This window comes from Cibotium barometz, chromosome 46 (genome assembly GCF_041138505.1).
Source record: "Cibotium barometz isolate CiBa-2024 chromosome 46, ASM4113850v1, whole genome shotgun sequence".
Classification (NCBI taxonomy): domain Eukaryota; kingdom Viridiplantae; phylum Streptophyta; class Polypodiopsida; order Cyatheales; family Cibotiaceae; genus Cibotium; species Cibotium barometz.
The window spans coordinates 40,657,968-40,684,638 of record NC_141091.1 but is presented as its reverse complement, the minus strand read 5'-3'; the positions used below and the strand labels follow the sequence as shown (position 1 = coordinate 40,684,638).

Here is a 26,671-nt window from a genome sequence, read left to right as displayed (position 1 = left end):
AAATGTATGCAAGCGAGCTTGTTTCAAACCCTTGCACATGACAATGCCCCTAGTTGGTTTTGATACATCTCATGCAAGATATTTTTTGATAAGGTTACCTATAGAGATCAAGAAAACTGCCATTACTTTAATGACCATTTGGAAGTGGATATGATTCAATGTTCCACCCTTCTCAAGGGAAAACAAACCACTAATACATTCAGACCAAATAAAGTCTTCAGTGGTTCCCAGAACGTAATATCTATGTCACCACTCCCAACACCTACAGTCACACAGAAACCTTAAATAGCCTGGTCAACCTAATGAGTGGCCCTTTTTTGCATTTGGTGGTATTGCTAATGCTAGGGTCAAAACCTACAGACCTTGCCCTACTCTTCACCATATGTAGATTTCTAACAACTTTATTTCCTTCAGGGGGTGTGAGAATACGAGGATTTGATGGATTTGCCATGCCCTTGCCTTTGTCTCACGGGCATGTATGGATGCAGTAGCCTCCAAGACTTTCCCCTTATCTTGTGGACGCATAAAAGGGCATGTTGTATCTTTACCTACATTTGTGATGTCTATAAGCCCTTGAGGATGGCAAGGTGCCATGGTAAAGACCCACCCCAACACACAGACCCAACCCAACCCAACCCAACCCCACAACACAAAGCCTACGATAGTCAGACATACCCAACCCAACCCAACCCCAATAGTGAGTCCCCAAGCCCACAACATAGAGCCTACGATCTAATGCAACGCAACCAACGATTTCCCATCCACCCAAGTGCCTGTGCCGGCCCAACCCTGCAACACAAAGAAGACAAAGCCAACCAAACCCAAGCTCCCAAAGTCCTCCACAGGTGCCCTTTTATTGTCCCAGCCAACCATACAAAATCCCATCCCACCCATGACCATACCAAAGGCTCCCAATCCAACACAGATTCTCCGTACACGTCCTCACACGAGGCCGATTATCTAACGAAATTCATGCGTGTGTTTGTAGATGACTTCAGTGTCTTCGAGAAGTGTGTGGAGCATCTTCATTACCTACGTCTACTCTTAGAAAGATGCACTCAAACTAAGCTGAAGCTGAACCCAATGAAGTATGTGTTGCTGTGAGAGGGACGGCCCAAAGACAAAATAGTTGTTGATCCAGCCAAAGTCAAGATGATAAGAAAATAGAGTCTATTGTAAAACCTAATGGAGCAGATCAGTAGATTCCTGGGCCAAATTAAATGGCACAATAGATTTATCAAGTACCTTGCTGATGTGGCACAGCCACTATACAGTCTCAGAAAGAAGGGGGCAAAATTCCTGTGGTTAGAAGACCTTTGCACTTCCAAATTCTTTAAAAAAAATGCTTGCTAGTGCAGTGATAATCTTACCACTGGAATGGAACAAGATGTTCCATATGTTCATGGATGCATCAGACACAAAAATCGAAAGTGTACTGATGCAATAGCCAGAAGAAGGGTGGTACATGCCTATTTATTATGCTAGTTGGATGTTGTCAAATGTTGAGAAAAATTACAACACCACTGAAAGGGAAGCCATGGAACTAATTTACTCGATCAATAAATTTACTCAATCAATAAATTCCATCATTATCTACTGGTAATCACTTTGTTTCATGTAGATCATCAGGCCCTACTGTATTTGGTAAATAAGCCATATCTGACTGAGAAGTTGGTAGGGTGGATGCTTTTATTGCAAGAATTTCAGTTTACCATTGTGCTCACTCCTAGCAATCAGAATGCAATTATAGCGGAATAGACATAGGATAACAACCTACAGGGGTAGCTAATCAGTTCTCAGATGCAAGCCTATTTGCTATTCAGAATACACCCATGGAAAGAAATTGGTACTTTTACATGCTTCAGTTCATAACATAAGGGACATTACCTACTAACATGAGCAAAGATCAGTGGAAGAAATTGGCTCTCAAAATCAGGAATTACCTTGCAATTGCAGGGGCTTTATACAAAAAAGGCATACACCAAGATATCTACAAATGTGTGCCAGACCATGAAAAAATAGCCATGCTATTAAAGAGTGTTAGGCGGGCATTACTCTAGAGAAACAATGGATGGGAAATTCTTGCATGTAGGCTTATGATGGCCCACGGTGCTTAAAGATGCACGGGATTATGTTATGCACTGTGATGTGTGTCAGAGGATCAAACAGCCACCATTAGCTGAACGGATGCCTCATCAGCCAGTCCTACCGTTTAAACCCTTTCAAAAGCGGGGAATGGATTTTGTACCAAAAGGAGGAATGGTAACAAATACATCTGCATGGCAATTGACTACTACACTAAATGGGTGGAGGCAAAAGCCCTCAGGGATAATTCAGCTTTAGCAGTAGTCAATTTCTTATACAAGAACATCATGGACAAGGTTTGGATGTCCAATGGAGCTGGTAAGTGATCAAGGAGGACACTTCATCAATAAAGTGATTCAGAAGCTGACTTAGCAGCACATGATCCTGCACAAGAAATCAACTGTTTACTTTCCACACAGAAAAATGGTCAAGCTGAATCTATAAATCAGGTGCTTAAGCGGATCCTCCTAGAGACCATCAATCAGAACATAATATACTGGGATGAAAAGCTACACTCTACACTATGGGCATTCCACACAACATACAAGGTAAGCACTAGGTTCACCCCATTCTCTTTAGTCTATGGTTTAGATGCAATAGAGTTCCAATGGAATATGTTGTCCCCAGCCTAAGAGTAGCCTTGGCTGAAAGACTCACAACCAGCGGATGTAGCATCTCATACAGTTGGCAGAAAGCAGCCTATACATTGCATGGGAGGCAGACATTACTCAAAAAAGAGGAAAGATATGAGTGGACAGGAACAACAAGCACAAGCTTGATCTTCTAGGAGGATGACAAAGTACTTCTATTCAATTCAAAGCTTGGACCACACCCACGTAAGTATAAAATATGCTAGATGGATGGATCCCTATTAAATAATAGAATAATTAAGCTTAGGCTCATTCAGGCTATAGACACTACGTGGTGAAGTACTCGCCGAGAGAGAGAGAGAGAGAGAGAGAGAGAGAGAGAGAGAGAGAGAGATTTTATTAACGTCTTCCAAAAGACCGAACTCGACCTATGAGACAAATCGGTGTACTTGTATGGGGTATCCTCTGTCATCCCGACAATCATCCCGACAAAATGAAAAAGTACTGAGAGAGAGAGAGAGCTTCTGTGTGGGAGAGTGTAAGAAGAGAGAGAGTGTGCATGTGTGTGTGTGTGTGTGTGAGAGAGAGAGAGAGAGAGAGAGAGAGCGAGTGTGTATATATGTGTGCATGTGAGAGAGAGAGTTTCAATATTTTGAGAGTGTGTACGTGACACAGAGAGGGAGAGGGTCATGTGCATGTGCATGTATGTGTGTGTGAAAGAGAGAAAGAGAGAGGGAATAGTTCTTTTCTGGAACCATGGTCGGCCCCGCAGCAATGTGCGGGTGCAATACTAGTCCTTAGTATGGCCTAAGAGGGGCTTAGAAATCTTCAATATATGGCCTTTTCTAAGATAAACGCAAAAGAATAGTTGTTAGAACTTAGAAATAATTGGGGTCACTTCAAATTTAAGGCGTGGCGCCCATTCTTGGAGAAAGAGTTGAAAGATCTCGATGGGAGTCTGCAGAGCCATAAATGATGATCCCTGGGGGATAAGTTCGCTTCATGAGTAGTGGAGCGTGTGGGGGTGTTCCGTGGAGTTGAAGTCGTTATCGGTTAGTGTGGGGCAATTAAACTCGCATCGGAAGCTCACTCAACGAGTCCTCCTCATAAGTGAGAGGTTAAATTCGTGGCTAAACCAGATATAGATACGTGTATGTATATTTTGACAAACGAGAAAACATGCCTTGAAAAACCCAATCGTGCAGTAGTTCTCATGATGATGAGTGGACTGTGGAAAGGGTTCAATTTGTGATCGATCTCAATGTACACTGTGTTGTAGATTAGATTAGGATTAAGATTAAAATAAGATTATGGTGAGGTGATGGTGAGGGTGAGGTCCAGCCAGCCTCGGATCCACGAAGAGAAGAGAAGAGATTGCAGTCCACGGTCACGCTGCGCAGCGCGGATTACGGGTAGCGATGTCGGACGACGGGACGTTGATTTGGCCGTAGGCTTGCAGAGAACTTGCACGATTGATCAACGAAGATCGTGTTGCAGGTTTACGACGTAAGGTCCTTCGCTGTTTTATATTAAGCGAGTACCTTTCCTTGTTCGAATGCAGGTGGTGGTAGTGCTCGAAGCTGCACAATGACCACCGCAGCTGCGCCCTCTGCTGCGTCACTGGCAGCGCTGCTGTACTTCTGGGCCTTATTGTGCTGCAGCCATTTCGGCTCCGCTTCCTTGGAGCAAGAAAAATCAGCCCTTCTCTCCCTCAAAGCAGCGTTCCACAACGACGCGGTCGGGCGTTTAGGTGATTGGGTGGCCGGAGCTCTAGCGTCCAGCCCATGTAGCTGGAGAGGCATCACTTGCAGTCCCGACCGCTCCACTATTACTACTCTTGATATCTCGGACATGAATCTGGCCGGCACGTTGTCGCCGGCCATTGGCCAGCTACCTAATCTCGTCAACCTCTCCGTCGCCTACAACAGCCTCGCCGGCAGCTTGCCTACGGAGATCACTCATCTCGTGGGCCTGCGCTTCCTCAACATCTCCAACAATCTTTTCAGCAACTCTTTGCCGAAGAATCTCTCCGGCCTCGCTTCCCTGGAAGTGCTGGACGCTTTCGACAACTACTTCACCGGGGAGCTGCCGTTGGAGGTGAGCTTGCTAAAGAAGCTCAAGCACCTGAATTTGGGCGGTAACTTCTTCTCTGGCGTCATCCATCCGCAATTTGGAAATTTGGAGAGCCTGGAGTACCTAGCTTTGTCGGGAAACAATCTCACTGGGCGTATTCCGGCAGAACTGGGGAACCTGGGCAAGCTGCAGCGAATGTACATTGGCTACTACAATCAGTTCGAAGGTGCAGTCCCAATGGAGTTTGGATGGTTGAGCAATCTAGTGTGCCTGGATTTGGCGGCCAGCGGGCTGAGCGGAGCCATTCCGTCCTCTCTCAGCTATCTTTCCAAGCTTGACACTCTCTTTTTGCACAATAACAGTCTAGTAGGCTCAATTCCGAGGGAGCTTGGCAACCTCAGCAGTCTCAAGTCGCTTGATCTTTCCAACAACGCTCTGTCCGGCACTATACCGGACGAGCTCTGCAATCTGCACAAGCTGGAGCTTCTCATTCTGCTGCTCAACTTCATCCATGGCAACATCCCGCCCTGCATAGGGGATCTTTCAAGGCTTCAAGTACTCATGCTCTTCAACAACAATCTCACAGGCAAAATCCCGCAACAGCTTGGGAGGGTTAGCTCCCAGCTCATACAGTTGGACCTCTCCATCAATAGCTTGACAGGCCCCATACCACCTGATCTTTGTCGTGGAGGTAAGCTAGAGTGGCTCCTCCTCCTAGAGAACCGCTTGTCCGGCCGGATTCCTTCCAGCCTTGGGCGCTGCGCCTCCCTCGTTCGAGTCCGCCTGGGCAACAACAACCTTACCGGCCCTCTACCCGCGGGATTTCTGTCCCTTCCTAAGCTCGACATATTGGAGCTCTCGTCCAACTACTTGGACGGCGTTGCTCTGCCCGCCATTTCCTCTCCGTTTAAGCTCACCACCCTTATCCTCGCCAATAATCGCCTCACTGGTCCTTTGCCGCCCACCATCGCCAACATGTCCGCTCTAGAGAAGCTGGACCTGTCTAACAACAGCATTGCCGGCGGCATCCCTCGCGAGATCGGTCTTCTAAACCGTCTCTCTGATCTGGACCTCAGTAGAAATCTCCTCACGGGCTCCCTACCCGACACTCTAAATCAATGCTTGCAGCTCTTTTACTTGAACGTTTCCAAAAATCAGCTTGGCGGATCCATTCCCTTGTCGTTGCAGAACATGAGCCAACTGAAATCCGTCGATCTGTCCTACAACAACCTGTCGGGGGTTGCTCCCGAAGGTGGAAGCTTCAACCGAAGCTCACTTGTCGGAAATTCTGGACTCTGTGGCAAACTGGTCTCCGTCAATTGCAGTACAGTGCTTCCACAGCTGGGGAACCTTCAAGAGAATGGCAACAGAAAACTCAAGTTGATCAGTGTGGTGGTGGTAGTATTAGTGCTACTTCCAGGCTGCTACATCTGCGCGAAGAAGCGTCTCAAATCAATGCAGAAGGGTTGGAAGTTGGTAAGGTTCGATATGCTGGACTTCACAATGCATGATTTGCTACGCATTTTAGATGATGAGAACATTATTGGTCAGGGTGGGTCTGGCACGGTGTACAAAGGCGTGCTGCCGGGAGGGCGGTTGGTGGCGATCAAGCGGCTTCTGGCAGCAACTTGCGACGTTGCCGCTGCTTCCTCCTCAACGGCAAGGTTATTGAACGATCATGGCTTCTCAGCAGAGATTCGGACTCTTGGCAATGTAAGCCATCGGCACATAGTGAAGCTGCTCGGGTGGTGTTCCAACGGCCATACAAACTTGCTCCTCTACGACTACATGCCGAACGGCAGCCTGGGTGATTTGCTGCATGGATCTGCCGCTAGTTATAGCAACAACGGCGGGATGGAGGTGGCGGATTCATGGGAGACCAGGTATACGATAGCGGTCGGGGCGGCCGAGGGGCTGTGCTACCTACACCACGATTGCTCGCCGGCCATCTTGCATCGCGACGTGAAGCCCAACAACATACTACTGGACTCCAAGGGAGAGGCCAAAATTGCAGATTTCGGCCTGGCCAAACCTGTGAACGGCACGGACTCCATGTCCGCCATCGCCGGCTCTTATGGGTACCTAGCACCAGGTGCGCGCCTCCCGCTCTTCTTAATCTGGTTGTAATAATCGTCATTAAATCTCAAATCTCGTCCATAATCTCACTATGAATTTACGAGTACCTGTCTTTCGTCTCCATGCAGAATATGCCTACACTTCAAAGGTGAATGAGAAGAGTGATGTGTACAGCTATGGCGTGGTGCTGTTGGAGCTCCTCACAGGGTGCAAGCCCATCGGGCCTGAGTATGGCGAGTGCATGGACATGGTGAAGTGGGCTCGCAGCAAGGTTCACACGGAGGAAGGCAGGCTGGAAATGCTGGATGCCAGGATACGGTTGGGCCTTTCTGAGGGCTCGAAGCAGGTGGCCATATTGCTGTTCGACGTGGCCATGTGGTGTGTGGATGATGATCCTGATCAACGACCTTCTCTCCGTGAGGTAGTCAAAATGCTGAAGGATCCCAGATGTGTTGCATTGAACTTGGATTGCAGCGGACCATAATTTACATGATCATCATTCTTAGAACAGTACTACCTTGGCTCCTGGCCAAAACGTTTTGAGAGAAAGCTTAGGCAACGTTTTATTACAGGATTTCTCTATAAAAGCTTGTATAAAAGTATCCATGGGTTTCCCTTTATCTCCCTTTTTTAGCGTTTGGCTATTGTTTTGGTTTCTCTTCAAGCCTCAACTGCATCTGCCCTTGTAGATTTTTGTGAACCAATATATTAAGTCCATTTGCCAAATAGAGAGTTTGTTCTATAAGTTCTACGACTTTCCGAGGCATTTTGAAATCTCCATCCATTGATAAGAAGAGAATAGGTCCCCAACAAGTTTGCAATGTTAGTGGAACCTTAGGATGTGATGAAGACCTTTGTAACGTTTAATCATATGCATGGCAATGCGCACTTATCCTTTATCTCCATGGTCTCTCTTCGCCTTCACTTTCTTGATGGAGCTAGGTTCCCAAAATCGTTTTTGGAGGTATATTAATGTGATTCCATTTGTAATGTTAATGGGACTCGGAATTTGAAGGCCTCATTATGGGGTGCCAAATTTTCATTCACATTAATTAATTAATTAGTTAAGAAAGAGGAAATTGGCAGGACCTTAGTGGGAGCGCACCTTAGTCAAAGGGGTAAGAAAATATGGGAGATGCCGCGTGCAGTTGATGGTTATGGAGGATTCACGTGATCTATTTTCTCTTCTTTGTATTCAATTGAGTCTCTTCTCTTCTCTCACGCTTGTCTACTTCTTCCTCGCGTTTGCCTCGCCTCTTGCGCAGCTTCTCTCTTCTCTCGTGTGGCTTTTGTCTTTCTTGATTGTTGTACAGAGATGGAGGGTAGATGTAGAGCAAGCTAGGCTAATGAACCTTAGGATATTTATTAATTACTGCCCACTTTGACTTAGCCTGAATATGTCAATATAAATAACATTAGGGGAGCAGGGTAATGAGAGAATACGGTTGAAGGCAACAAGAAGCAAAAGCAAAGGTGAGACTTGGAGCAGCCAACACTTGAGCAAAATGACCAATGATTTAAATGGAAACAAGCATGTTCTTATATGTAGAGCATAAATACCTAAGTTGGCCAATAGAAGAAACCAACAATCGGTGAAAAATACCTATGATTGTGAAAGAAAAAGTGCTTAGAAATGTGGGAAATATATCCATGATTGAGTAAAATATGTAGATTGGATAAATATGTTGCATAAATGGTGCAATAAATGGGATTAATGTGAGATGAAAACAATCCATCACGGTGGATCAACTCCCATATCGGTTTTTTTTATTAAAGAGTGTGGGTTTCACTGAACATTGGATAAAAGGTTTCTCTTTGGGGTTAATGTTTGGTTTAATTAATATACCTTGTCTAATTAACAGAACAATTATTAAGGACCTAGAAATCAAAGCAAGTGAACAAAGGAGATCATACATTGAACACGGTTCGAGGAGAGTACATAGTGCCATTTTTTCTTTTGATTATTAGTGAAAGAAAACTGTAGTTTAAGAGGGGATCGATATTCAGCTCCGTGATATCTGGTTTTATTTAAAATAATGCAAAAAATAAAAAACAATTAATCAATTAATGTGAGGTGCCAATAGGAAAAACCAAACCTTACTTTAGTAAGGTTATTAAGGCGTGTTTGCAACAACCAAGCAAAGATGTCTAAAAAAACCCAAACATTATATTTGGAATAACACTAGCTTTGTTTTTTTTAATAAAAACGTACATTTGTTTTTTTTTGGGGGTACATTTAAGAGACTTCTTGTCTAAAATGCATCTCTCTTTCAACAATAACTGTTTTTTGGGTTTCACTTTCAAAAACACCTCAATATTTATTTATGCACACAACAAATAAGTTCCTTCTAAATGTATATAAACTAGTGGTGGTAAGTAAAGTTTTTCCAGATTTTTTATCCTTCTCTACATATGTTTTGTTTTTCCAGATTTTGAAAACCACCTTCATTTAAGTTGCCACAGACCCCCCATAAATCACTCGAAGGTTTAAGGCTCTCGCTCGAGTGGGTGCCACCTGGGCCAATGGCCTATGTGTAGGTTCAAGGTTCAAACCCTGGCATCTACATACACAGTTAATCTCTTTAAGGGAAACATTTCAGCCTCCCATCTCTGTTTTCATTGGGTGATGGGTGCATGAGGAATTGTTGGAAGCATCACTAGGTATGACAAGGGGTAAGGTGAAGAGGATTTGCCAAAGATTGTAACCCAGCTTGGGAGCTTTTGGAGTGTCCTTTCCAACTTGGGTGTTATTTTGTTGACATCAGTCCTCAACTTCAACACAAGGCTCTTTCCCAATGTACCATTGGACCAGAAAAGAGAGAGCTTGAAGTGGGAAGGGCCAGCCTGGTCCGTAACAAAATAGATGTGATGCCATCCATTGACGGAACTTGCTGTCCTTTAAAAAAAAAAAAACGATCCTTCTATTAGTTAATGAGAAAACGCCATAAGGCTACAAAGCTCACCTCACAAGGAGGGATAAAAAAACACACAGTGAACACCTGAGCTCCACCCCCGTGGCTGGCCGCTCTCTGGGGGAGGCTACCTAGTAGTACATGTGGGAGGTGAGAAAAGCCAAAATGGAGGCCTATAGTGCCAAGTGACATCCTCGCCCCTCGCGATGAGGAAAGGGCCAGGCTGCCAAGTGCGGAGGAAAGCCTTGCGGCGACCTCTCATGCGATCCGAGTCGCCCTGAAGTTTCCCCCACCAGTGTCCTCTCAAGGTGTGAATGATGTCCACCCAGAGGGCCTATATGACCTCCGCCGGTGGAGTCGCCTGGCGGTCAATGGCCTCCCTGCATTGGGCTCTCGATATGTGCCAAGCCGTCATGCTGCTGATCATCTCCCATCTGTGCCCGACCCCCTCCTGAGGGACTGCCGAAGAGAAGTCTGGCGTCGGAACCACCGCCATCGCCCTGTCAGAGACCTGGATGGTCGCACTGCCAGGGACGTCCTCATATCCAAGGGCCGGGCCGCTGTCCGTGGCCCAAGCCACCGCACCCCACGTCACCAGCATCTCACCTGGCGAGCCTGCAAAAACCATCCTGAGAGCGCGCTGCCAGACCTGCTGTGCCTGTGGGCAATCCCATAAGCAGTGCCGCTGCGATTCCTGTGCATGGCCGCACCGAGGGCAGGACGCTGGGTGTCTGCCAAGAGCTAGCCAGGCCCCCACAGCCAGTCCTCTATGCGCTGTGAGCCAGAGAAAAAGCGTCACCTTCCGGGGCCGGAAGTTGGCCCAAAGGCGTTGCCAGAAGTCCCTAAGAAAGGCAGGGGAGAGCCCCTGTCGCCGCCAATGCTCGGCCGCCGCCGGGGTGCTCGCTATCCTATGCCTCTGAATCCGCCGCCCCAGCCTCGCTGTGTACTGAAAAAAGGGGATGCCTGGGCTGGTAGGGGCCACGTAGGGATCTCGCCAAAACCACTCACCTGGATCCCACTGAAGGCGAATAAGAGGCCTGCTGTCCCAAGCCCATAATCTCCAAGAACAGTCCTCCCCTATCGAGGCCGGTGAGGGGTCTACATGCCACTGTCTCTGATGAAAGCCGACCACCCGCACCCTCTGAAAAATACAACCCTGGAGCTCATCCAAATCTAGTCGTGTCCTCTGAAGCTGGCCACCCTCTCCCACCTCGAAAGTGAGTGGGGCGACTCTCTCCGCTGTGCTGCAGACCGCTTGAAGGATCTCATGCCGAGTAAAGACGCCCATCCACTGTGGAGGTGGAGGGTCCTGTATTGGGGTCCGCCACTCCCGGGGGATGGCCGCCTCAATGTCCTGTCTCATCAACTCTCTGCCCCTCATCCCACTGAGTCTCCTCTCCTGAGCCTCTAGAGGCAGCTGCTGAAAACATATCCAGTCGTCTAGGGACTGGGCTGGGCCGGAGCTCAACGGGCCCCACGACACGTGAGACCGCGATCCAACCATATGGCCACTGGGAAGTCGGATCAAGGGGTTCCAGATCAATGGCTGCCTCAGGCGCTCCTCATCGGTGCCCGGGGGAGTCTGGAAGAGTGACGGCCTCAGATGCGCCCAGGCCCTCAGAAGGCTAGCTGCAAAACGCTCCTCGAAGCCAAGGCCCACTCCTCTGGATCGCTGCTCTGTAAAGATCCACCTGATGCTGGGGGTCCAGGGGCCGCTAAGAGAAGGAGTGCGGCTGAGCATCCTGGAAACAAGAAACTCCTTCCACGGCTCAGCGCCTGGTAGGAGGCCACGAACCACCAACTTGCCAAGCAAGGCTCGGCTTTGGCAAATAGGATCAAGAATGCCCAGGCCGCCTCTCTCCCTCGGCTGAGTGATCACGGCCCATGCCACCTTGGCCCTGGCGGGCCGCCCGTCGCCACCGGACCAAAGAAAGTTCCTGATGAGCCTCTGCACCTGGCCAATGCACGCCCGAGAGAAGGCCCAGCAAGAAGTGATGTACCACATGGTAGCAAGCAGAACCTGGTTGGCCACAACTACTCGGCCAGCCAGAGATAAACGAGCGGTACTCCAATACAGAAGCTTCTTCCGAATGCTCAGAAGAAGGGGGGCTATCTGCTGCTCCGGAGATATGTCAATGCCCACATAGCATCCCAAATAGCGCACTGTAGTGCCGGGGGGCAGCCACTGAAAACCATCAACTGGCCTCCAAGTCGGGGGGGGCATAGAACTGACCCACAACCCACACGACTTGTGCCAGTTGATCAAAGCGCCCGAAGCTCTGCAAAACCTGTCCATGGTTGAGGCGAAGCGGCGGAGGTTCTCCTCTCCTCCCTGAAGATAGACAGCAGTGTCATCCGCAAACTCCGAGTCTAGGAGCTCCTCCGAGGTGCGGATGGGGAGCTGGAGGCCCCGCAAACCTGTATCCTGTGCCGTCAAAAAAGTGCTCATGGCCTCCACCACAAAAAGAAAAAGAAAGGGCGCCAAGGGGCACCCCTGCCGCACCGAGCGCGAGAGCTGGAATCTCTCTCCGCGCACGCCCTGTATCAGCACCTGGCTATGAGCCGATGTGTAGAGTGCAGAGACCCCACGGATCCACTGAGGGGGGAAGCCCATCCTCTCCATAGTGCCTTCCAAGAAGGCCCAGTCCACCCAATCATATGCCTTCTCGAAGTCGAGAAGGAGCACAGCCAGATCCTCCTGCCGAAATCTAGCCAAAGCCGTAGCCTCCCAGAAAGCGAAGATGTTATCCAGGATGCTCCTATCCTGGATGAAGCCTGTCTGCGTGGAGTGGATGATGTCTGGAAGGTGAGGCTGAAGCCGCCTGCTGATCGCCTTAGCTAGGACCTTGTAGGCCGTGCCTAGCAAGGTGATCGGTCTCCACTGTCTAATCTCCAGTCTGTCTCCTCCCTCTTTGGGGATCAAGTGAATCAACCCCTCTGCCATGCTGTCCGGCATGACTCCCGACTCCATAATCTCCTGGAATGCCAATCTGAAACCCCTATGTAAGAGACCCCAGTACCTCTGGAAGAAAGCCACTGAGAGACCGTCCTCTCCTAGGCATTTGCCCCGAGGAAGTGCCTGAAGAGCCTCCTCCAGTTCCGTATCCGAGAAGGGGGAGAGAAGGGAGTGCTGCAAATGGGCCGGCACAACCGGTCTCGTGAAGCTCCAGACTGCCTCCCGAGCCTCTCTCACCCTGTCATCTGCTGGCTCAGCAGAGAGCAGATCCCTGTAAAAATCTGTGGCTATCGCCCGAACCCTGGGGGGATCCACCACAACCTGGCCATCAGCCTGCCGAAGACGCCTGAGACCCTCTCGTCTGAAGCGAGGCCCTGACGCCTCAAAGAAATCTCGAGTCACTCTGTCTCCAGCCTGTGTCCAAAAAGAAGCCCGAGCATGGAATCGGAACTCCACCCTCCTCTCCTCGATGGATCTGATCTCTGTGCGAGCTGACTCCATCTGCTCTGAGATCCAAGGGCTCGTAGGGTCCCTCTCCTGGAGTCTCTGAAGGGACGCTAGACTCCTCCGCAGGCTCCTCTCCTGCTCTCTGAAGGCCTCCAGACGGTCCAGGGCAGCCTGTGTGAGCATCCGACTGATCTCCTGCAAGCCCCTGGCAAGATCGCTGGCTGCCGATCCTCTCCTGAACTGCAGCTCCTGCCAGACCTGCTCAACTCTGGTCGCAATCTCGGGCTCCTCTATGAGACAATCTGGAATCCAGACGCTCTGGCCTCGCTCTCCTCTCGTAGGGTCCTCGATCTGGAGAAGCACTGGAAAGTGGTCTGAAAACGAGGAGCCTGCAAGTATGCCCACAGTGCCACCTCTATCACAAGCCCACTCATCAATGTAAAGCCTGTCGATGCGGGAAAGGTTAACTCCTGTGGCCCGTCTATCCGAGCGCGAGAAAGATAAACTCCCCTGCAACCTGCCAAACTCCGAGAGAGTCCACGGATCCTGGCCTCTCACCTGCAGCACTAGTTCCTCCCAGGCAGCGAGCTCTGGCCCATGAATGGTCTCCTGGCTGCCCCCCATCCTGTCCTCTGCATCCTCCAGCATGTTGCAATCCCCCCCTAGGCACCAGTGGTCTGCCAAGGGGAGGGACTGCCTAATGGTGCTCCAGAACTCGGCTCTCCCGGTCGCCCCATTAGGGGCGTAGAAGTTGAGGAAGCCAATGCGGTCTTCCCCAACCCGAAGGATGATCCACTGCGCTCGACCCTGGACCAGAGTGCCAGAATCCACAACCTCGGATAGAAGCTGCTCGCTGACTGAGATGCATACTCCACCCTGGTTCCCCTGGGAGCCATATGCCGGTGACCAAAAAGTGTGACTCCTGCCTGGCAAGATCTTCCCGCAGGTGCGGGTACGCCCGGCAGAAAGGTGGTGCTCCTGGATGAAAAGTATATCTATGGGGTCCTCCAACGAGAGCCCTCTGGATCTCCTGGCGAAGTCTGCCCCGACCAATGTAGCAGCGATGTCCACCGAGACCCTGGATGTTCCATGAGAGGATCCTCATGAATGAGCTATGGCAAGTGAAGCAGCCGCCACTGGCTCACCCCTCCCAGCCGGCCGGGATGATCTGCCCTCCACTCTGTGAGTCTTGGGCGCCGGCTTGGAGGGAGAATAGTCGTTGTCTGTCCGGGTGCGGAGTCTCTCCAAAAAGAGGGTGACCTGTCTCTGTGTCCAGCCCCACTCCGCCTTCGCCCTGTCCAGGGCATAGGCGTGAGACCAATCCTCTGCATATATGTATCTAAAGGTAGGCTGCACCCTCGGGGCGGCATGGAGGAGAATCAGTAGCACCGCCTCAACTGAGGTGTGGACCGGATCCGCCCGCCAATCTCCTATACCAAACAAGCTCATGCGGGCTGAGTGTAATCGGGTTTGCAATAGGTCCGTGAGCCCCAAGTCACTGAAGTGGTGAGAAAACTCCAGTATCTGATCACGCAAAACTTCCTCTACAGAGTTGCAATCCCATGCTGTGTCTGGGGCAACACTGAGAGGAAAGGAGAAGGCCACCATGCTGCTCACCACTGAAGGAGAACGAGAGGGATGGCACACCACGCAAACTCGCAAGGGCGCGACCAAGTGTCTCGAACGGGCCAGCATCCAGCTGGAGGCACCTGAAAAAACCGTAATCCACTGGGAGCCCCATCACTCGCGGGGGCCCCCCAGGGGAGGCTGGAGAGAACTCTGTGGGGCGGGCGAAGCTAGGATCGCCATCTCCACCGGCCCGGAGTGGCGGTGGAACAGCCGCTGGACTGAACTCTGGCCTACCCAGTTGCGCTGCCCCGGGGCAGTGGGTGGTCTGGCGAAGTATCCTGGAGAGGCCGAGGGAGGGATGGGGGCTCGCGGAGAGGAGGGGGGAGAGCGAGGAGAGGATGGAGAGGCATCTGCCAGAGGATAGGTGTCAGGGGGGGCCGCCAGGGGAGGCGGGAGGGGGAGAGCTGGGGGGGGAGAGGGGGGGGTGGAAGGAGTGCTCTCCGGTTGAGGGGAAGAGGAGCCGGGGGTCGCAGAGTGCGGCCCGGGATCCTCAGGAATCTGCTCCATGGAGGGGGCGGGGCCCCCCGCGGGGGGAGGCGGGAGCGGGGTCTCCACGTGGGAGGCTCCACCGACGGCCTCAACGGGCACTGAGTCTGAATCCTCGTCCATCGGGGTGGGACCTGCTGGCCGCCTATCCCTGACTCGAGCATAAGTGCGGGTAGCCAGCCTGTGCTGCCTGCATGCGTCTGCGACGGTCCCTGCGAGCCGGGCGTTTCCGCCGACGAACCTCCTGCCATCCGCCAGCCTCCTGGGTCTGCGCGGCATCCTCCGCCGGGGCCTGCTCGTCAGATGATGGCGCCTGCTGAGGCGAGCCAGGGATGTCCGGTCTCTGAGGTGGATGGCCACCCCTCGGGTCTCCTGCAGGGGGTCCAGAGGCGGCATAGCGTGAAGGATGAACCCCCTTGCGGGGACAGGCGCGTGCGAGATGGCCCATCTCCCGACACGTGTAGCACTGGCCGGGGAGGCCCGAATACTCCACGCGCTGTATCAGATGTCCTCCAGAAAGACAAGGGAGGAGGATCGTCTTCGGGAGGGACTCCGGTGACGGAACCACAACACGAATGGCCGGGAGTCCTGCTGCCCGAGCTATCACTGAAGCCGCTGTCTGAGGCGTCTCCACCACCTGCCCGAACGCCTTGCCAAAGGATGACAAGAGGGGCAAGTACTCCCTATACGGAGTCCAGGAAAGCAGATAGTGACGGGAAAACCTGTCGCGCCTGCTAGCGGGTCAGAAGCGGGGTCGAAACCGTGAGTCCATCGCGCCAGGAACGCCCGGGATGAGCGGAGGGCAATGGGGCTCCGAGCCAGCACCATCTGAGCTGCCTGGGGGGACTAGAAATCCACCTGGTAGTAGCCACGTCCCAAAAAATCTACGCTGACGATCTTGGCAGGCACGCCAACAAGGCTGCCTTGCAGAAGGTCGCGAAGCTCTCTCCGCATCGGACGGCTACCCACTATCTTGCAGACCAAGGAGGAGGCCTCAAGAGCGGATACTGTGGAAACAAACAACTGATGATCTTCAGCTGTGAACTCCAGACGGAGACCGGAATCGGCAGGGGTAGTCGGAGCGGCTTCCATGGAGTCCTCCAGAGGGAAAAGGCCAGAAACCGGGGTCACCAACGGGAGGGACACAGCCCTGCGAGGAAAAGGAGAGGCGGAAGGTTACAGGATAGCGGGGGCGGGGCGCGGGGGGGGGGGGGGGGGGGGGGAGCTAGCGGTGGGGGGAGGGGCGAGACGGAAGGGGAGGAGAGGGAGAAGGCGGGGGGGAAGAGCCGCGCAGCGGAGGAGAAGGCGGAGGGGGTAGAGATGGCGGGGGGGAGAAGCGAGGCGGAGGAGAAGGAGGCTTGGGGGGAGGAGAGGCGGGGGAAAAGATGGCGGGGGAAGGAAGCGAGGAAGAAGGCGGGGGGGGGGGGGTGATGGCGGGGGAGGAAACGTGGAAGGAGGCGGAGGAGGAGAAGGCGGGGGGGGAAAGAAGGCGGGGGAGGATGCGAAGAAGGAGGCGGGGGGGGATGCGAGGAAGAAGGCGAGTGAGCGATGGCGGGGGAGGATGCGAGGCAGAAGGCGGGGGAGAGATGGCGAGGAAGGGTGCGAGGAAGGAGGCGGGGGAGAGGACGGAGGAGAAGGCGGGGGACAGGCGGGGGGGAGAGGGGGGCGCGACGGCGAGAAGCAGCGGGAGGGGGAAGGCGGAGCTCGCAGGCGCAGATCACAGTCGTTACAAGGTAAAGCTCTTCTGATTATATTCAAAAGTAGTGGACAGTGGGTTTTGTCCACCTCGGGACATCAGTGTCCGGAACTTGCTGTCCTCCTCCCTGCTAGAGTTTCTTTTTCACCTGTTCACATGCAAAACACACACACACACATTCTGCTTAAAGCACTCCCTTGATAATTCCAAGAAAGAAGCAGGTTCAAACTGTTCCAAGTTACCTGTGGCTTCCTGGACTGCATCTAGCTGAAAAGAGCTCACTTCTGTTGCATCGACTGCTAGTACCCAACGACGAGCCATTGCCGTATTTATAATTACTGCTGTCACTCTGTCACCGTTGACTACTTTCTCCTCCATTGCCTTCAAAGTAGGCAGCTCACTCAAATACACTTCATTGCCACTTTCTTGCTTAGCAAAGCTTGTACACCCGTACTTGATGGTATGAGTGACCATGTCAATACCATCCCCTCTCTCACAACTAAATCCTTCATCTTTGATGAAAGATAATTCCCGTGTCAGCTTTCCTGGAGTGAGAGAAGAGAGTGAAACATATGAGGATGTTGGTGACTGCACCCCATTAGTTGTCCCCACCTCAATGACGTGAACCACCTGTTACAACCGTCGGCTTTTATGAGCAAGCTGCTAATGTATGTGCATTCCATATATGCATACATATATATTCATATATATACACCTGTTGGCTATTATGAGCAAGCTGCTTACATATATATTACAAATGCATGCACAAACAGTGCAATCAACCATATCGTTGATAGTAGGAAAACAGATACTTCGTTCAAAACAAGTGATGAGGGACTTGCAGCGTCACTGCGAAACATTTCAGCCCCGAAACGTTTCACCTTGAAACGGGGCAGGAAACACTGAAATGTTTCACCCCTCCACAAGTGCTTACTGAAACGCTTGGCCGAAATGGCTATACACACACACACACCCAACATACATACATACACACATAAACACATACATACACATAAATGTATCACACCACATATATACACACACATATACATACATACATACATATAAATATAAATATAGATCTATGTATATACGTACGTATGTATTTACGTATATACGTACATATGTATGTAATTGTCTTTGTGCAAGAGAGAGAGAGAGAGACAGACTTGAAATTGAGAACACGAAAAGGTGTTTCAACGTTTCACGAAACGCATTTCAACGTTTCAAGGTTTTCACCTGAGCTGGAACGCGTTTCATGGTGACCATGTGAGGGAGTAAAAATGGAGGAGGATCCTAAGGTACACAACCTTAGAAATACCTAAGTCAGTGTTGGCCGTGGACCAGCCAGACTGCCACAACTGGACCGCCGCCCTACCGCGAGCCGAACGTCAAAGCCCGCTGGCTGTCAGCCTGCGCTCCCTTAACACCCAATTGGCGCACTTTATCACTAAGGAATCATAGTACCAACAGATACTGCAAGCAAGTAGTATAAAAGGATGTAACCTGAACTTTACAAGGCTAGCTGCCAATTGTATCATATGTTCTCCTTGGAATAAAGCAAGACCTTTTTTTCTATTCTCTCTGTACATGCGTCGTTACGTTGTGTCTCTATATATTCATTTTTGTTCACATAGTATGTCGAGTGGAGTTACCTGTTAAGTCTCCAGTGTCTTCTTCTTCTTATTTTAGCGGTCAGGATTACTTGCAAGAGTCGATCAGTCTTACGCAGTCGAATCCTTCAAGTAGTTATCCGTAGTCGAATCCTTCACATAGTATGTCGAGTGGAGTTACCTGTTAAGTCTCCAGTGTCTTCTTCTTCTTATTTTAGCGGTCAAGATTACTTGCAAGAGTCGATCAGTCTTACGCAGTCGAATCCTTCAAGTAGTTATCCGTAGCCTGTGGGCCGTGTCTGTGTTGCGTCTGATCCGTATCCGCCTGGTGTATGCTACGTGCATAACCAGAGACTCTCAGCAGGTTGCTCAAGGATAGCGGTTAGTCCTTCGACAACACTTCGGTGACCACGATGCTTTTTGCTGCTTTTTGTTGGTGCCGTTTTGCTTGCTGCCTGATTGTCGTTGTGTTCAAATCTATTTCCCTTGTTTTCGAACCCGTGCTATAGGGCGCGTGACCAAGCTCGAGAACTCCTTTTCGCTAGACCCGAAGTACAACCCGCTGAAGCTGAACCTGAAGAACCCAACTCCCAATCCGAAGAAGAACCGGTAACCCCACCCCCACCACTGTTCATACCACCCTAACCCCCCCCCCCCAACACCCACAGCCCCGTCCCCTCAACTACAACATGTTGTCGCGACCAACTGTCATTGTGAAGTATCCCAAGTTCTCCGGGAAATCCTCGGAGGGTCTTGTTGTTCGACAGTGCTTGGTGTGTGGCTCGGTGGACAAGCACCTCAAAAAGGCCACGTTCATCCCAACCTTATAGAGGAGTGCCGCTCTCTGGGTTGCTTAGTATCAGTACACCCATTTCCCCAATTATGACGCCATCTGCGATGCATTCCTTTAATGATTCAGAGAAGACAAGACATCCGTGCATGTGCTGGATAAGCAGTGCCAGATGAACCAAAAGAGCCTGATAGTGGAGGATTATGCTACAAAATTCAAGAAGCTTCTCCGCCGGCTGGATGTAGCCAATCGGCATGTGGAGGAAATCCTAAATTTTTATTTCATGAAGGGCCTCAACAAGCAAGTCAAACAGTTCGTTTTGCTGGTGCCGACCTGACTACCATCACTATGGAGCAGCTCATAGAATCAACTCTCACGGTAGAGTGGGTGTGCTGGTAGGCTCTGTCAAAGACAAAAGCAAGTCCAAGAGTAAAAGGAAGTCTAGGAGGTCCTCTTCCGAATCTTTGGACGAGGAGGATGATTCCAATGATTCCACGGCAAGTGAGGAATCGGAGGAGGAGGTAGATCGCAAGGCACGGTCAAAGAGTAAGAAGACAGGGAAGACAACCAAGGAACTGGCTACATCCATGGCTACGCTAACCAGTGAAGGTGCAAAGTCCACCCCAACCGTCCGGTCAGGCACTTGGTGTGCAAGGTGTCAGAATCATGGACACAGAGCCGAGGAATGCGGCTTAAATGAACTCTAGTGCGCCATTTGCAAAACAGCCACACACCACTGAAGCCTGCCACTACAATAGAAGGAGAGCCCCTCCACAACCGGTGAACCAAGCTCCCGTTGTGACTGTCGTCCAACCCACCCAGCCGATGGCTCTGCTGGACCCGTACAGAAGGCCACAATTCTGCCCACGTGGGAACTTTCCTCCCAAGGACGTGGCCGGTGCTCAAAGGCCTGTCTTCACATGCTTTTATGGCCATGCACAAGGCCACCGGAAGTCGGAGTGTGAGATCTAGAGAATGCATAGGGAAGAAGTAGAGGGAGCCTAGGCTTGAACATCTGGTCCACTGGCAGTGAATGTGGTGGAGATCCAAGCCCTGGATGAGCATGCACTCGCTCGGCCCACAAAGGCGGCCCAGTCATCAGCCATGGCGAGGACAAGATCTATGCGGTCTATGCAACCCGAGACTCTAGAGGCGGGGAAGGAATCGACCTCAGAAAAGAGGGGGAAGCAAAAAGTGGTCACCTGGTAGGAACAACACAAAGTCCGGATGGAAGCGTCCGATTGGGTGGAAAAGCACCAAGCCAGAGAGGCGCTGCAGAAAACAGAGCTAGAAAGGCCCAGGCCGAATTGTCGGCAAAACCTCGAAGGCCTAGTGTTGAGCCCGGAGCAGGATGACGAGGTATTCTTGCCCGTGGAGATACATAGGCCGAAGCAAGGTACGCAGACACCACAGCCGGAAGGATGTGCAGAAGCACGAAAGCTGGTGGACAACCCAAGTAGGCTCACAGAAGCCGAACACCAGTTGTACGATCTATGGGAAGATCTGAAGCGGCAGCCGATTTACATGGAACAGATCCTCACATCAGTGCCAAGTTTCAGGGAGCAGCTGATGGGTCACCTAATGCCTTAGGAAGAGACGACGCCACCCTCACAGCTGTTGGAAGCCCTAAATATCGAGAAGGTAGACACTCCACCAAGGGAAGCCCCAATCTATGATGAAGCCATCCCAATGATCTAGGTCAAGTTGGCCGGAATGGATATTGTAGATGTGCTGCTCGATGGAGGCTCAAGGGTCAACATCCTATCGGATACAACATGTCGAATGCTCGGGTTGAGCACATGGGAGCCCGCTCCATTAGCTATCAAAATGGTGGATCAACGAAGAGTGCAGCCACTCGGACTTATCCGTGAGCTCATCCTAGAAGTATCTGGATTCAGTTTCCAAATTGCAGGAGTGGTGCTCCGGCAGGCGCGGATCAAGTAAGATTGGGATGGAGATATGATCAATATCCGGCGTGGGAAGAAGAAAGTAAGGATTTCCATCGCCAGTAGATGGAAAGTGGAGAAACCGTTTTGGCCAAAAGTAGCCAAGGGAGTCAACAAGCTGGAAGGGTTAGACCTCAATGAGGAGGAACTTGGAAGAGTATCTCCAACAAAATGCAAACCTGATCAGCCTGTTCGAGGTTGATGCAGTCCGGATAATGGACAAATACCGACCAAGCCCTCCACACAAGGATGAAGTCGCTATGGATCAGTCCGATCTGCAAAGCATAGGGCAAAGTATGGATGAAGTTGAAGATTTTTACGAGGCTTTGGCTGATGATGGCAGTACCCCGAGCCTACAGTAGATCATTGCAACAGAAAATGCTTTTGACAAGGACCTTAAGCACTCCAAGCGGGTCAAAGAAGATGAATTCATGGAGATGAATCTAGGAAGTGATGCTGACCTGAAGATGGTCCGGGTCAGTGCCAAGTTGGATGTCGAGTTCCGGGAGAAAGTCTAGGTGTTGCTCATGTCCTTCAAGGATGTGTTTGCATGGAGCTACACCATGGTTCTACCAACATCGGATCAATTTGAAGGAGGATGCCATCCCTATCCGGCAACAAAGGTACCGGATGAACCCAAACTATGCCAAAAGGGTGAAAGAGGAACTGGACAAGCTGCTTAAAGTTGGATTTATATATCCGATTGATCGGGCGACATGGTTGTCCCCGATCGTGATTGTTCTCCAAAGAAAACCAGAAGTTGCGGATATGTGTGGATTACAAGAAACTAAATGCCACAACCATCTCCGATCCCTTTCCCCTACCGTTCACAGATTCCTTGCTTGATGCTGTAGCCAGCCATGAAATGTACTCATTCCTGGATGGATTCAATGGCTACAATCAAGTTCAAATGGCCCCGGAAGATCAGCAGAAAACAACTTTTATCACGGAATTGGAAGCACTTTTATCACGGAATGGGAAGCCTTTGCATCCAACGTCATGACCTTCGGGCTTAAGAACGCTCCAGCCACATTCCAGCGCATGGTCCAAGAAATTTTTGCCGATTTTCTGACCACTTTCATGTGGGTATTCATTGATGATTTCAATGTTTTCGGGAAATCATCTCAACATTTGATGCACCTGCAGTTGTGCCTGGCCAAGTGCCGAGTTTCCAGATTGAGCCTGAATCCGGCTAGTGTGCCTTTACCGTCCAAAGCGATATGCTACTAGGCCACATCGCCTCCAAGGAAGGCATTGCAATAGACCCGGCCAAGGTGGAGGTAATTTGGAAAGCTCCGATCCCAACAAATGTGAAAGAGCTCAGAAGATTTTTGGGGCAGGTCAAATGGCATAGCCGCATGCTCCGGTATCTGGCCCACGTAGCCGTCCCCTTAAACCAACAAATGGGCAGATCAAAGTGTCTTTGACCCAGCAGTTGCGGCAGGCTGATTTCAACTGGACAGGAATGTGACATTGTGTTATGGCGTCTCAAGTTAATGATGTCCAAAGCACTTGTTGTCCAAGCCCCGAATTGGGAATTGCCCTTTCACGTCTTCGTGGATGCCTCTGATGTGGCAATTGGCAGCGTTCTAATTCAAGAGGCCGAGAAGAAATGGTTCCGGCTAGTTCACCACGCCAGTCGAACGCTCTCCGATGCCGAGCGGAACTACTACACCACACACAAGGAAGCACTTAGCATGATCTACTTAGTCACCAAGTTTTGTCACTACTTGTTGGGTAACAAGTTTACCTTTCATGTGGATCACTCTCCCTTGCTGTATCTGGTGGATAAGCAGAGTTTGGCACGCAAACTAGCGAGGTGGATGCTGATCCTCCAAGAGTTCGAGTTCACAATAGTGTACACCCCGAGCGCAATTCATATAGTGGCAGATTACCTATCCCGGCTTGAGTCCAGAGAAGCGCCAAGCGGAGTAGCAGATGACCTACCCGATGCTGAGTTGTTCAAAGCTGACGCAATCATCCCAATCCCCCAAACCTGGTACGATGAAATGCTAACATTTGTTGCCACAGGTCTAATGGAGGATAGCCTTTCCAAAGATCAGCGGAAGCGGATTGCTATCCACAGTCAGTCCTTTCAAGCGATAGCCGGCCAGTTATACAAAAAGGGACTGATCAAATCCTACGGTGGTGCATCCCACCACATGAATAGAAAGCTGCCCTCAGAGAAGCTCATCAAGGAATTAGTGCAGGTCACTTTGTCGGAGAAGTAACCGGGAGGAAGATCCTCCAAGAAGCCGGTCTCTGGTGGCCGGCTATAATCGGCGATGCCTACAGATGGGTCAAGCAGTGTGATGTATGCCAACGTCTCAGCCAACCAATAGATAGAGACAAGATGCCGCACAATCCAATCCTTCCCCTGGAACCATTCCAAAAATAGGGCCTCAACTTCGTAGGCCTGTTTCAGTTGCCGGCCCCGACACAGGTAACAAGTATATCCTGGTGGCCACAGATTACAACACCAAGTGGGTAGAAGCCCAAGCTCTCCGGGTTAACATAGCCAAGTCAATTGCCAGATTTCTCTACTAGATGATAATTAGTCGGTTCGAATGTCCGATTGAGCTGATTGCTAACCAGCCGGTTTCCTCGACTCCATCGAGGCCCAAACCCTCCAAAACAAAACCCGCATTGCCTTCCCCGCCGCCCAAAACCAGTCCCACACCAACCGCTCCCCTCGTACAATCCAGATCCACACGAGTGTCTGGGCTGACCTCTCCGAAGCCTTGCAGGATGAGCTGAGCCGTCTCTGGGACCAGCTCATGGATGAGCACCACCTAATCCTCACCGGCCAATGCAAGCAACCAGCCGACCAGCCAAAGGACGATGACTTGGATGATAAAGCCGACGCCTAGTCCAGTGCGCCGAGTCAAACGGCCGCCCCGCTTCCCTCCATCGCTCCCAATGCCCCGCCCACTCCAAATCAGCCTCCGCCCTTGCAAGCTTTCACCTCCGCCACCCATGACGACGTCCTCGCAAAAATGGAATGTAGTTACCATAGAAGAAACTGTGAGGACAATGCAATCAAACCAAGGCTTTGAGAAAGGTACTCACATTTACAGCCCGACCAAAGTGTTTGGTGAAAGGCAGAAGCACTTCAAAGACAACAATCAACAATGCCATGAGGAAAACAAACATCAATCCGCAAAGAATCCACTTTAACCCACCTATACAAAACACACTACTCGATGTTTATTTCACACCCCAAGCAGCTATATGCCATCTTGAGGCTGTAAATATTAAGGCATGTCTCACCCCTCCTTTGCCATGCTTACAATACTTACAAACCTCAACTCGCTCACCTGAATGATGTGCATATGGAAGAAGATACTCTAGAAAGGCAAACCACTACCGCTGCCAGGATTGCGATTACTGAATTTCCAAGCCAATCGGGATTCATCCCTGGATTTCTGCAAATGAAATAAAAAATATAAATAAATAAATACTTCTACTCATGATGCTGTTATGCTACGTAAAATAAATAGACAGTTCTTATCCAAGTTTTCATCGAAAAGCCTTTCTTGCCACCGATATGATCATGTAACGCACAGCAAGGCCGCCTTTATACCTTCATGTTAGTGAGCATGAAGCTATCCACTTTAATCTTTATTCACAGGAGATAAGAGCTGAAGAGAGAGAGCATGTAGAGATGACATTGTGTGAGAATATACCCAAAAGGGTATTTTACCCAACCCAAAAAGGGTTATTTTTATTATTACTTTACCTTTTTTCTGCTGGCCGACCAGCACCCTCCCTTCCTGTTTATAGGAAGCGCATCTTCATTCAGTGGCACCACGACAAGTACCTCCTCTGCTGGTCGCCTACATCAGGGCTGATCATCAGCGTTTTTCTTCTCCGGCTGCTGCTGTTGGTACAGGCCGCCTACGACAGGTGGAACCCACTTTCTGCTGCTGCTGGATTGGTTGCCTACGTCAGGGCTGATCATCAGCGTTTTTCTTCTCCGGCTTCTGCTGTTGGTACAGACCGCCTACAACAGGTGGAACCCACTTTCTCCTGCTGCTGGATTGGTCGCCTACATCAGGGCTGATCATCAGCGTTTTCCTCTCCGGTTGCTGCTGCTGGTACAGGCTGCATACATCTGCGTTTCTCTGCGTTTCACTTCAGCAGTCATCAGGACATCAGCGCTTACATCTGAGCGCTTACATCTCAGCTCACATCAGCCTTACATCAGGCATATATCGGCGCTTACATCAGGCTCACTTCGGGACTGTTATCTGCGTTTTTGGGGCAGCAGCCTTCTCTGCTTGTTCGGAATCTCACATAGAGCTCCTGTATTGGATTTTATCATTTATATATATATCACCATTGCATGCTCTGATCTCTCATATATTTGATCCTTTGGTCTCTTTTGCCCTCACATGGTATCAGAGCTTTCGTGAGCAAAAGGATTGAAGACCTTGAGAGCACACATCATGGATCGTCTACCCACGATTCCGAGGGATCAGCCTTTCTTACCAGATACTGATTCTCCTTATTCAGATTTAGATCACACGGAGGATGGGACTCCTCATTCTATGAAGAGCCAGCCCTGTTTGAGGTCTTTCATTGGGAGACGACCAGGCTATTTTTACCTACTCACCCTCTACACCCTTGGCATATGGTTTTTCCTCTCTGAGCTCATCAGCCGTTACTTCCAGAGGAGGATACATGCCCACCACAGCCAGTGTGCCAGTATTGGACCCAGGTATTCAGCCTCATCTGGAGAGCCCTACTTCTCATTCTAACCGACAAACTGGACTTCGGTATGAGACTTTTTCTCAGGAAGGACACGTACCTCCTCAGTTCGTTCGGAGATCCATCATCATCAACCCTACCGGTGACTGCGTCAGGTTCGTATGTGCCGTTTAGTACGTATGTTCCTAACTCTACTTGGGTATCTTATTCTATAGCACGGGTTCAACTAACAGTACCATCAACTACTCTCGATCCTTGGAATTTTGTGAACCCAAACAGAGGAGGGTCTAGGAGTACAATTCACTCTCAGACTTCTGGTGTTCAAGGAGGTTACACTGTTTCCTCCTCTGGTTCACTTTTTGTCCCTACTCCAAATGTGTTATGGAATACTGCTCAACTTCAAGCACAAAACCCTCCCACCCAACCCATGGTTTTTCCTACTAGTGTTGGCATGCAATCATCATCGCTTGCACCTCCTTTGGGTCCTACGTATGGATTCTACCCAACCCAGGTCTCTCTTAGCACTATGCCCTTTAGCACTGCGGTGCCACCCAACATTCCGGGGTATCAGGTGGTTTACCAACCCATCCCTGGCACTAATGTTTTTCCTAATTATGTGCCCTATCAAGGACTCGTGCCTCAACCAAGTATTCCACCTATGT

General features: G+C 50.5%; 1 protein-coding gene and 1 long non-coding RNA gene across 2 annotated transcripts; one reads left to right on the top strand and one right to left on the bottom strand.

Annotated features, from left to right (window-relative positions):
• The first annotated feature begins 2,279 nt into the window (after positions 1 to 2,279).
• On the top strand, positions 2,280 to 7,308 carry LOC147612222 (uncharacterized). Its single transcript, XM_086784185.1, has 3 exons — positions 2,280 to 2,403; positions 4,237 to 6,840; positions 6,953 to 7,308. Exons 1-3 carry the CDS (start codon positions 2,280 to 2,282, stop codon positions 7,306 to 7,308), a joined length of 3,084 nt encoding a protein of 1,027 aa, XP_086640311.1.
• A 9,892-nt stretch (positions 7,309 to 17,200) lies between these two features.
• Positions 17,201 to 25,004, bottom strand: LOC147612221 (uncharacterized). The gene is made up of 4 exons (XR_015263704.1): positions 24,883 to 25,004; positions 24,617 to 24,724; positions 24,369 to 24,481; positions 17,201 to 17,580 (listed from the first exon to the last, which is right to left on the bottom strand). It is a non-coding gene; the product is annotated as an uncharacterized LOC147612221 (long non-coding RNA).
• Between the last annotated feature and the right edge of the window lie 1,667 nt (positions 25,005 to 26,671).

Bases quoted from the DNA above. Each gene is read 5' to 3' on its own strand.
- LOC147612222 (XM_086784185.1), top strand. From the start codon at position 2,280: ATGGCAATTGACTACTACACTAAATGGGTGGAGGCAAAAGCCCTCAGG. The intron at 2,404-4,236 runs GTAAGTGATCAA...GTTCGAATGCAG, and splicing joins TTGGATGTCCAATGGAGCTG to GTGGTGGTAGTGCTCGAAGC. The intron at 6,841-6,952 runs GTGCGCGCCTCC...GTCTCCATGCAG, and splicing joins TTATGGGTACCTAGCACCAG to AATATGCCTACACTTCAAAG.